The sequence below is a fragment of the Mastigoproctus giganteus genome, chromosome 3 (genome assembly GCF_048544385.1).
Source record: "Mastigoproctus giganteus isolate SK-2022 chromosome 3, ASM4854438v1, whole genome shotgun sequence".
NCBI lineage: Eukaryota > Metazoa > Arthropoda > Arachnida > Uropygi > Thelyphonidae > Mastigoproctus > Mastigoproctus giganteus.
Genome location: NC_143577.1, coordinates 177,031,523 through 177,044,167, shown reverse-complemented (window position 1 = coordinate 177,044,167; position 12,645 = coordinate 177,031,523). Strand labels below are relative to the sequence as shown.

General features: G+C 35.2%; 1 protein-coding gene across 1 annotated transcript in view; it reads left to right on the top strand.

Moving 5' to 3' along the window:
* LOC150088434 (damage-control phosphatase 1-like) overlaps positions 1-12,645 on the top strand; it is an 84,249-nt gene that overhangs the window by 53,927 nt on the left and 17,677 nt on the right. Inside the window, exon 4 of the mRNA XM_090370774.1 lies at positions 10,589-10,757. Coding sequence (XP_090226900.1) covers positions 10,589-10,757 — 169 coding nt within the window. The remainder of the gene's footprint in view (positions 1-10,588; positions 10,758-12,645) is intronic.

Genomic DNA, 12,645 nt, shown 5'->3' with positions numbered 1-12,645 from the left:
AAGGAATGATAGTTGGATGTAATGTGAGGAAATAACTGTGAATGCCCTTAAACATTCCCAAGCCATCAATTGGAAACAGTGAGTCCAAGAAATTACCAGATAGGAATAAAATACCTACTGATAAGAGCCAATGCACTTTGAAACATCTTATTACCTGAGATCATTATCAGAATGTAGAGAATCTCAGTTTCAAGGTGCAAGGAGACACAGATATGCTTTCCATGACATAGACAGCCTCATACCATAAATTTTTACAAAAGATATGCAACCTTCAACCAATCGTAATTGTTGATCATAACTACAAGTGGTTTATGATAATTTTTAGGATAGGGTATGTCGTTTGTAGTTTGCACAAGAGAGAAATAAAGTTCAGATATGCTATTATGAATGCACAAGAACTTATTAATGAGTTTTCCCATTCTAGTAGATATCTACTCTATCTCCAAGGTAAAAATCGTCATTGGTACCAGGGTGAAAAGTTCTTCTCTGCCAAGCTGTAATAACATATTGTTTGAAGGCGATATGTGTGTCAGGAGTACACCTATGTGTAAACACTCCTAGCTCAAAAACATTCTAAATTTGGTATCAGCTAATTTAGTTGTTGAACAGTAAACATCAGCCCAAAACCTACTTGGATGTTTTGGACAGTTATGTGCTACCTATACCATGTACTGTGGAAATGAGCCTCATCAGTGTCAGCACAACATTACTTCATATCATACATACCTCTAAAAGTTGAATTAGCTAGCTCAGAGCCTGGACCTCAGTCCTGTCAAATTACTGTTGGGACAAACTGGATTAAGTTGCAGCCAAAATGATCTTCTTCCACATCAGCTCTAGCAGTTGATTTAAAGTAGAAATGGAAGCAAATTCTGACCTGCCAGAAACTGGTAGATAGTATGCCCAGGAGGGTTTAGGTTATTCAGGTCAAAAGTGTCCCTGCTATGTATTGGAATATACATAGCAGGGACACTTTTATATTCTAATATATATTCTACTAGAATATATACAGTGGTGAGCTATAGTGGGCTTGCCACTGTATAAAAGTGTCCCTGCTATGTATTGGAATATACATAGCAGGGACACTTTTATATTCTAATATATATTCTACTAGAATATATACAGTGGTGAGCTATAGTGGGCTTGCGAGAGCCCATTGTTATTTTTTTTGAAAATTTGCGAGCCCATTGTTGAGATGATCATTTATTTTACAAATGAAATCCTGAATGCAATTATTAAGTATCCAGAGCCAAAACTTTGTTGGGATGAGTGGGGCCCCAATCCCAGCATTTTAATGGTGCAATCGATTGGTTATGTATTTTAAAATTGCTTCATTTTTGATTTAATTACAGTCCGACTTCTGTCTAACGAACTTCTTTATAGCGAATTTTTTTGATTCCCCTTGGTAATTACATTTAAAATAGTTTCCATTGAACAAAGAAAATTTCCATGTAACAAATGGAGTAGGAGAGACAACTTTGTATGCATTGTTCTCACCTCTGGCCTTTTGGCAATTTAGGTAATTAGAAAGCGTGAATGGGATTACCGTTTGGATTACTGTTTCACAATGTTAGTAGTGTCCATAAAACCTATGCAGTCACATACCGAGAAGTCACGCTTGTCAATCTGCTTTCCATAGCCAGTCAGAGAATTAAGAAGAATCCCGACATGAATAATAGCTTCTGGTCAATCTGTGCTGTGGTTCCCTGTTTGTCAGAACCACAAACATATGCCTGTTTGTGGTTCTGACACACAGGCATATGTTTTTCGGAGAAGTGAGTGATCCATGCCTTCCAGTAAATTTCTCCTGTCTATGTTTACATGGTCACGGTAGCAGAATATCCGTGTGATTCCGATATTTTGCACAGTATTCCAACAACTAGTGACAGTAGCAACGTAGAGGGGGGTGGGATTTAGCCAACTAAGATATATAAACTTTATGAAGATGAAATGTTGGCAGATTTTGAAACTATTGAGCTTTTCACAGTGTAGAAAATGTTCTAAAATATAATGGCATGCAGGCAATAATTAAAAAAAAAAACTGCATTACCAATCTTCAAAAACTAGCGCGAATTAAGGATGATTGCTAAAGAACTTGATGTGGAAACTATAAAGATCGGTTGTGTGTTTGGGACACGATGGGCAGCTTGTAGCTTGCCGACGGCAATTGCGGGTTGGAGGAATTATCCCACTTTGTGCAAACATTTTGAATCAGAAGTTAAATATTCCGGATTATTAAATCGACTTTTAAATTTGGAAATTCTTAAATTAGCACTAATGATCGACATCCTGAAATAGCTCTCTTACCTTTCAGAAGCTTTACAGAATCACAATGGTAAAAGCATATAAATTAATAATATTCGAACTATCAATGCTATTGCTAATTTGAAAAATTCTGAAGGAAATTATGAAGCTAAAATTGAGAGCATGTTGAAGTGGAAAGAATTTGAAGGAATCAAAATCGAAAGCAAAAAAATTACCCCGTGACAGTTTATTAAATGCATTGTTTTATCCTTAAAGCATAAGTTATTATTGCAACAGAGTGATTTTACATTAAATAACGAAAATGACGATACCATTGAAAGAAATTTTAAACATATACTACCCGAAATCGTGGGATGTGAAAGAACTTTTGTCTCGGTGGCAAGATGGTGAAAACCGAATAAGAAATTTGTTTTCTCATAAAATATGAAATAAAAATTAATGATTTTAGAAATTTTGTCAAAGACAGTTTATCTTTAAAATCGAGCTAAATTCTCTTTTCAATTAAGAAAGCCAGACATATCTTTGAAACCATTGCGATTAGCTGTGCTGAAGCTGAGTGAGCTTTCAGTGTAATAAATAATATTGTGACAGTTAAACACGTTGCAGATTATGATGACCATACATCTAAATGGAAAACCATTGCTTCAATTTGATCCAGATCGTTATGTCAAATCATTCCTCTGTAATCATCGCTCAGCTATTTGAGCAAAGCAGAAGACCGACAACAAATATTAACAAAGAAGTAATTTGGCAATTTTTAGAATAAATTTTTCTTGAATATTTGTGAAATAACTTTTTTTTTTTCATGTAATCTATGATTTTTGTGTACTTTTTCTAGAAAGTTTGTTTCTTTTGTAATATTTGTTTTTATATTGCGGAATGTTTTGTGATAGTTTTTGTTATTTGTGATATAGTAAATATTTCATGTTATTTTATATTCCCAATATTAAAATTTTATCATGAAAAAAAAGTATGCATTATATTTTCCTAGTTGTTAAAAAAAAAAAAAAAAAGACGAATAAAAAGTTGTGTGTGTGCCGAGCATGCATGGTGGATGGTTTATGCGAAACATCCTTCGAATTTCTTTTAGGTATTTTGATTTGTATATATCGATTACGAAATAAAAGAGCTTTTTTATTGTAAATATTTTATTTCTCATTCACAGATTTTCATAATTTATAGAAGACAAGATACAATGAATTTATGATAAATAAAGTAAGAGATGTATACTTGTGAGTGCAACGTATCTAAATATCTCTGTAAAATAGTACCGATTGATGTACCAATCTTGTAGTTGAAGCGACATACGAAGTGTTAGGGGCACCTAACAGTGGAATATAATGAAAATGTGAGACGAAAAAAGAAATAATTGACAAATATTTGTATTGTTGCAATCATACTTACTGCAGTAGTAACTTCAGGAAGCATGATTGTGACGTCATACCATTCAAAAATTCTAAAAATTTAGAACTCCAGACACTGTCATATCCAGTTATCGTCATAAGGCGAGGAATGGCGACCAGGTTTTTGTTTGTTTGTTTTTTTTTTAGATAGACCAAGGAACGTTTTACACATTCACTTATATGCATGGTTAAGGGGGTAACAAGCCGCATCTGTCCACCCCCTAAATCTGCCCCTGACTCGAGATATCATACCAGTCACTAAAAATGTGTCAAGCGCCTAATCACACTACTAGTAATGCAAGCGTAGGAAGCGCCTCTGGTGAAAGCCATGGATGATGTGATTTCCGTGACTGATCAAATTTACTGGGTAGGAAGTCTGAAAAACTGCGAGCCCACTGTTAAAATATTCACAGCTAACCACTGAATATATAGTAGCAAGACTACTTACTCAGGATAATACTGACTTCTAACTCTTTTTGGCATAAGTATGTTTAGTACAGTCAAACTTGGTTATAACGAGCATCAAGGGACCGACAAAATTTCCTCGTTATAACCGTTACTCACTATTTCAGTGATACTGAGATGGGAAAACCCCTGGGGCCATTAAACAATGAAAACTTTATATCAGTGATGAATTGGTTAATGGCCCCAGATAATTACAGATAATTAATGGCCCCAGATAATTAATACAAATAATAAACATATTTGTATTAATTTGCTTGTATAAGTATAATTTATTTCTCTGTAATTAAAAAAAAATTCTGTAATAATACACACAATTTCAATTAGTCTTTATTTATGAATCTTAAAATTGATATTTGTTTTAAAGATTTCAGCTTGATGTTTCTTAAGTTTCCACTTAAAACATTCAATGCGTTAAAAAGTCTTATTACTTGCCTCACTTCCTTAAAAAAAATTGACTTGTCCATTACACCTTGAGCTTGTGAGATTGTCGGCACTGATTTTGATTCACTTTCAGTTGTCATCATATCATCATCACAATCATCGTCGTTATCACTTTTGTTTTTGTTGAGCACAGCAACCACAGTGTCACTCTCCGTAGGAAGACCACTAGTTAATAAGTTGTCATCGAGTCGCAAATTCATTCATCGATGTTGTCTGTATTAAAACCTACAACATTGTTATGTAGCAACCATTCAGATAATGGTAAGTTGTTTTCTTCATTTCCATCTTCTTCATCTACAATTGAAATTTCATTTGAATTTAATTTTTATTTCTTGAAGCAGTTCAATATGGTTGTTGGGGTAATGTTGTTCCATGTATCATTCAATAAATTTAAAGCATCCGATATCGATATAGACTCGTTAAGTTTCTGTTCTTTTTGACTGATCAGATGTAGGACTAGAAATATTTTATAAAATCCTTTCAAACTCTTGATTACACCTATGTTCATTGGTTGTAAAATTGATGTTGCATTGGGAGGCAGAAACACTAACTTAATGTTGGATAACTTTTGAATCTGGGGATGTGCAGGACAGTTATCAACTAACAAAATATTTTTCTTTTTTTTTTTGAATAGCTCTTTATTCCAATCATTTACATATTCCCAAAAAATATCAGAAGTCGTCCAAGCTTTCTTGTTTGCAGTATAATCCACAGGAAGTTTCCTTACGTTTTTGAAACACCGAGGTTTTAATGGTTTTTCCGATAACAAACAGTTTTTTTTTTTTTATCAGTTACTGTCATATTTGTGCATACGAGCCTCTGATTTTTTTCCACCAACACATTTTTCCCCTTTGAATTTAAATGCATTGTCAGTTTTCAAATTATTAAAAAGTCCTGTTTCATCAGCATTGTAGTAGTAGTAATAGAGGCATGTGATGCAAGAAAGCAAGTGTATGAGCTTACGTAGCATTATCCAAAAAAAAATAATAATAAATAATTTCACACAATCATTTCCTCTAAAAGTTTATCCAGTTCCTCCTAGAATTTATTTAAGCTATTAACTTCCACAACAACAGATGGAAGTTTGTTCCATCAATTAACCGTCCGCCGGCTAAAGGCAAATTTCCGCACATCTATTCTACAACTGTCTTTCCTCAATTTCAATTTATACCCCCCAATATTTGTAATCTGAGCAAGTGGAAGAATCCCATCAGCATCGAGCATGCTCAAACCATTCAAGGCCTTATACACCTCAAGGGCGCCTCCGTAGCCAGGTGGGAAGGAGCAGCAGTGCGTAGCACATGCTTCTTGATTAGACCGGGGTTCGAGCCCGTCACCACCAAATACGGAGTATGCGGAAAGGTCAAGGAATGACCACCGCATATCCCGGAGCAATATGGCCTTAGTTGCTAATGCTCCTAAAAACCAAATAACAACAACAAACAAATATACACCTCAATCAGATCACCTCGCAGGTGCCTAGTCTCCAGCCGCTACAATTTGCAGGACTTGAGCCTTTCTTGGTAAGAGAACCCCTTCGTTCCCCTCACCAGTCTTGTTGCCCTTCTCTGTACACTCTCAAGCAACTCTACATCCTTCCTAAAATGAGACTTACAGACCTGTACGCAGTACTCAAGGTGTGGCCTGACTGTTGCCTTATACAGAGGGATAATCATCTTGTTTTCCCTGCTGGCAAAATTCCTGTATATCATCGACAATACCCCATGCCCTGCTCTCACAGCCTGTCTGCACTGTTAGAAAACTTCATATCTGACTGCACAATCACTCCCAGGTCTTTTTCATTTTCTGCCACCCTAAGTGTAGTACCACACATTTGGTACGTTTCTCTGGGTTCATCATCAGCCATTTTCAATCCACTGCAGGATGAAGGCCTCTCCGGCAACTTTCCAGTTCCTTCTGTTTTGTGCAATGGCCATCCATTTGCTACCCACAAACTCATGAATTTCATCTGTCCATTTCCGTCGTTGTCTTCCAGGTTTTCTTCTAGCTCCTCTTGGGTACCATTCACTTATTTTTCTAAGTCCATCTGTCATCTTGTCTTTGCACTATATGTCCTGCCCAAGACCATTTTAGTTCTTTAGTTTTGATAAGAATGTCCTTTACTTGAGTTTGCTGCCTAATCCATGTGTTTCTCTTCTTATCTAACAGTCTGATTCCCAATATAATTCGTTCCATTCTTCACTGTGTAGTTCTCTCAGCTTCTCTTCCATTCTTTTGGAAGAGAAGCTTTCTCCACCATGACTTATGGAAGTTTCACTTCCATAAGTCATGGTGGGGAGTATACATTGATTCATTATTTTACGTTTCAGACAAACTGGGATTATTGCTCTTCAGTATGTGACTATATTTCCTGAATGCTATCCATCCAAAATTTATTCTTCTCTTGACTTCCAGCCATTTATCGTTATTACAGCTAATGACTTGTCTCAGATAAGTATATGACTCCACCTTTTCAATTACTGCTCTTTTATTCATTATATTCCTTTCTGTGGCATACTTGTTCATCATCACTTTTGTTTTAGCCATATTCATCCTTAGTCCAAAATCCTTACCAACTCTGTATAACTGATTAAGATTTTCCTCTAATTCTTTGGGATCGTGGCTTATGACCACAGTATCATCTGCAAATTGTAAATGGTTTAGGTACTCTCCATTCACATTGACTCCTTTCTGTGACCAGTCTAATGTTCTGAAAGCTTCCTTAAGGGCAGCAGTAAACAACTTTGGAGATATTGCATCTCCTTGTCGAACTCCTTTCCGAATTTTAAATTTGCTACTGTCTTTGTCTAGTCTAATAAAGGAGATAGCATTCTCATATATTTTCTTCAAAATCATAATATATGGGGTATCTATGAGGGCTCGAAACATTGCCTTATGCTGTATGGAGTCAAATGCCTTTTCATAAACCACAAATGCCAGGCATAATGGTGTTTTATATTCATTTGCTTTCTCCATTAGCTGTGATATTACATGAAGGTGTTCCCTAATTGAGAATCCTGTCCTAAAGCCAGCTTGCTCTTTCAGTTGATTCTCATCAAGTATTCTTTCTAATCTGTTAGTAATGACGCTTGTGAACAACTTCTGATTTATCTCCTTTCTTATGCAGCAAAACTATGATTGCATTTTCCACTCCTTGGGTGTCACATCTTTTCTAATGCATTTTGTGAAGAGTCTTGCCAGTTTTTGTGCCATGTCTCTTCCTCCCAATTTTAACAACTCTACAGTAACTTCATCTTCCTCCGGGGCTTTCTGATTCTTCATTTTCTTCAACGCATATTCTACCTCATCCGGAAGGATATCGGGTATGTACATATGTGTTACTAATTTGCGACCCATCTTCCCCATTGCTGGCATCATCCCCTCACTGCTTGTATAATTCTCTACAGTTCTCTGGGGTTACTTCTACTCATATGCAGTACTTTTCATTTGTCAATGTTAAATTTCAGTTGCCACTTCTCAGCCCATCTTCCCAAATTTTCTAGATCCTGTTGCAGTAGCACAACTGTTGTAGATGTCTTTGTCATTGAAATCGCTCCTGATTTCTGGCCAAACATAGTTAATCCATTCATTTGCCCTTATTGGAACTGCAGATTGAGATTCTCCACTAATTTTTGCGTAAACGATGTTATGTCAGTTACACACAAAATTGTCGAATCCAAATTGTTTAGCAAATTTTTCTGCTTGAGCCTTCAAGCTCGAACTGTCTATTGAAAATCCAGCATTTCTTTGTGTGGCAAACCATTGAAGCAATGCTTCATCAATTTTTGTAATCTCACGCTTTCTAAGTTTGTTTTTCAGTCATGTTCTTTTCCAGTGCTTGATATGTAAGCATCTTTATTCTTCCACAGTGTCGATACACTTGAAGAGGACTTTTTACACACTTTAACATTTTTTGCACTATGTTCTAACTCATGAATAATTTTGACTTTTTCGCGAATCAAGAGACACTTTCTTTTGTTAGAGACATGTTTCCGATGGAAGGGTTCATTTCTAACTGATTTTACTTTAAAATGATAAAGTAATTTGCATACAATGTTCTTAGAAATCCCGAAATAAATCTATGGTTCAGTGAATACAACACAATCTGTAAATAGGGTAATACGACAAGTGGAATGCTAATGCACTGTTGTATAGCCTGCACCCCCTGAAGGACAATGTTATAAGCCGACTGCTAATCTGATGCAGGTGGTCATAAAGCTAAGTTGCCCTTTTCGTTTTCGTCTATTCTAAGAATTGGGTTTTATCGACCAACCGAGCAATTAAGAATTTTTGCGTAGTTACCAAAATTTGTTTGGTATATCCATGTAGCACACTTGTTATAACAGTTAGTGATTGTATGGGAATATATGTAAATTAAAATCATCATGGTTTTTTGCTCGTTACAGCTGTGATCTCAAAATTTCCGTCCTCTTTATAACCAAGTTCGACTATATATCATAAATATTGCTTCCTCTACGTCAAAAAATTTGTTTCTCTCTTTCACTTTCAGCATTACATTTTATTCTAAACAGATGTTAACTCGACAACTCTCCAGTCTACCATGGAATAATGTTCTCAGATTTGGGGTGGTATCCCTAACACTAGTCTTAAACCCCCAACATTCAGTCATCATAACTAGATGAGGCATATGTTCAGGCTTGCTTGGAAGAAAGATGTAAAATTACAGCTACCAATTCAAAAGAACAGCATTCATGCCTTTTCTGGTGCCTCCATAGCCAGGTGGGCAGGAGCAGCAGTGCGTATCACACGCTTCTTGATTAGACCGGGGTTCAAGCCCATGACCACCAAATACGCAGGATGCGGAAAGTCAGGGAATGACCACCACATATCCCCGGAGCAATATGGCCTTAGCTGCTAATGCTCCTAAAAACCAAATAACAAACAAAACAAAAAATGCCATTTCCGTGAATGCTATTTGTTTGAATTGGAATCTGTAATTCCGCATCTTTCTTTCAACTCAGCTGAACTTATACCTCATCGAGTCAACGCATAAGGTTGACTAGATGAGTTCCCCTCAGATTCTTAAGCTGAGCAAGAAGAAGAATCCCATCCGAGTCAACGCATAAGGTTGACTAGATGAGTTCCCCTCAGATTCTTAAGCTGAGCAAGAAGAAGAATCCCATCAGCATTCAGCTTGCTCAACCCATTCAAGGCCTTATACACTGCAATCAATCACCTCGCAGGTGCCTACTCTACAGGCACTGCAATTTGCAGAACTTAAGCCTTTCTTGCTAAGAGCACCCCTTTGTTTCCCTTCACCAATCTTGTTGCCCTTTGTACTCTTTCTAGCAACTCTACACCTTCCTTTAAAAAAAATAAAAGTGGTAAATTTTTGAAATTTTGGCTAAAAGTTGAGGTATAAAATAATGTACTGTAAAACTGATTGGCAAACTCCATCAAGAAAAGTTAAATGCTGTCACGGGCTTAATATTTCCACTTCTCTTAGTGACATAGGTCTGAATTTACGGCTGTGAATGCTACACACTTATAGCAGTAATGAGCCATATTTTTTTATGCATTGTTTATTTCATTTCATTTTGTTTATGTTTTGGTTATTTATTTCATTTGTTCTCATTTATTTATTTTATTTCATATTGTATTTCATTTGCTATTTTACTTTCTCATCTCTTATTCTCACATTAAGATATAGTGAAAGTAAAAATGTGTGTAAAACTTAAAACAAAAAATTTCATAACTTAGAAAACACTTGAACCACAAAATAAGTAAGCAAATTAATGCTGATAACAAGGTTATAGGTAGGTATAAAAAATTTCACCCCTGTTAGTCACATTATCTGAAATATATGATTTTAATCTTGATGTGGTAGCTCTTTATTGTAACTTTTAAATCCATAAACTCAAAAGCTTAAAATTTACCTACAGTTAAAAGGAACTTAAGTTTTAGATAATTTAATCTCTATTTTTCACATTGTTACTTAAATACATACTAAATAATAAGTTAATTATTATTTCAGTTATCTTTCATTTTTATAGCAAGTATCTTAAGAATTTTGATCCATTCAAGAAACAGAAAGAGGAAGCACTGCTGACATCAATGAATGGAATAACAACTCTAGCTTCAGCACTCCATAATGCAATTCGAGAAATTGAAAATAGAACCACTGAAGAACGAGCATTTGTTAATTTCATCAAGTTTTTAGAGGTAATTTTTCTTTATCAAATAATATCAGACATGTTATGTAGTTTGTTTAGATGTAGCATCATATAATATATATGTAGGCTATACAATTAGAAAATATGAATTGGCGAGATGCATTTGTAGCAAAATCCTGTTAAAACAAACTTCTCGTGGATGCACAAATCATATCATTGTACCAAAATTTTGTTCTAGTGGTCATTACTGAAAATTATTTCAAAAGAATCATTATTTGTTGAGTTTCCTGATATTATAGAAGTAGCAATTTTCTCTCTCTCTCTCTTTATTTTACTTATATATCGACTTTAACATCGGTAATAAATAAATAAAATGGCAAAATACATACACTAACAAAAATAAAAATATGTTGTTTACAGAGTATTATTTAGAAAACATCTTTTATAAGAAATACTATGCATTCAGAAATACAGTACAATAGATATGATTTATTGTTTCTTTTCACATATTAAAAAGTCAGTTTTTGCTTTTAATGTTTTAACTTTTTGTTTGATGTGCAACTGAAAATATAGAGATTCAACTTGCAATAAGTTGAGTTCAATTACTAATTCTAACACCTTTTTTGCCAAACTGAGTGAATCTTTTTTATGCGGATGTTTTTGAAAAATGAAAGACTTGAAATCACAAAAGCACAAGGCCTCATTTGTTACTCCTCTTCCGTATCTGTTATTTTTACATTTTCTTCAATTTGAGATTTGAGCATTTAGTTTATTTTCTTCAATTTGAGATTTGAGCATTTAGCAAAAAAAAAAAAAAAAAGCAGATAACCATTCAGAAATATGGAAAACCTAATAGGGATGATACTGAATTCTTTTACTACATCTTTTAAAATTTCTATTTCAGTGTGGGCTTCACAATGCCATAATAATTTTCACATTAAGTTTTTATTTTGCTGGAATGCATTACATTTTAGTTGTAGGTAGATTGTGAAAATAATTCATTGTACTGAATTTTTTGTCAAAACTATTTTGCTGAAACAAGACTTAAAAAAGTTTGTTACAAAGTGCTAGTAATAAGGAAAACTAAGACTTAGAAACATATTTGTTATAGTGTAAATTTCTTAAAACAGTATTTATTTTAATGAAATTTTACTGTATATGCATATACCATATCCCCAGGGCCAATATTTTTACATATTTACACAAGAAAAAGAAGTGCTGTTTTCATGCTGGTTTAGTGGGAATCTTTTTAGGCATATTAGCATTAGTAGAGGCATACGATGCAAGAAAGCAAGCTTATGCAGCATCAGCCAAAAATAAAAAAATAAATAAAAAACCTCCTATTTCACCCCCCCCCATTCGTTCCAAATGCCTGTCCAGCTCACCTTAAATTTATTTAGGCTATTAGCTTCCACAACAAAAGATGGAAGCTTGTTCCACCAATCAACTACCTGCTGGCTAAAGGCAAATTTCCACACAGCATTCAGCTTGCTCAACCCATTCAAGGCCTTATACACCGCAATCAAATCACCTCGCAGGTGCCTACTCTCTAGGCACTGCAATTTGCAGAACTTAAGCCTTTCTTGGTAAGAGCACCCTTTGTTCCCCTCACCAATCTTGTTGCCCTTTTTTGTACTCATTCTAGCAACTCTACATCCTTCCTAAAATGAGGCCTCCAGACCTGTACACAGTATTCTAGGTGTGTCCTGACCATTGCCTTGTATAACGGGATAATCACCTACCTGTCCCTGCTAGCAAAATTCCTATACATCATTGACAAGACTCCATGACCTGCCCTGGCAGCCCATCTGCACTGCTCAGCAAACTTCATATTTGACTGCACAATTACCCCCAGTTTCCACTTCCCTGAGTACCACAGAGTTGGTATATTTCTCTTCGGTTATCACCACCCATATGCAGTACTTTGCATTTGTCAA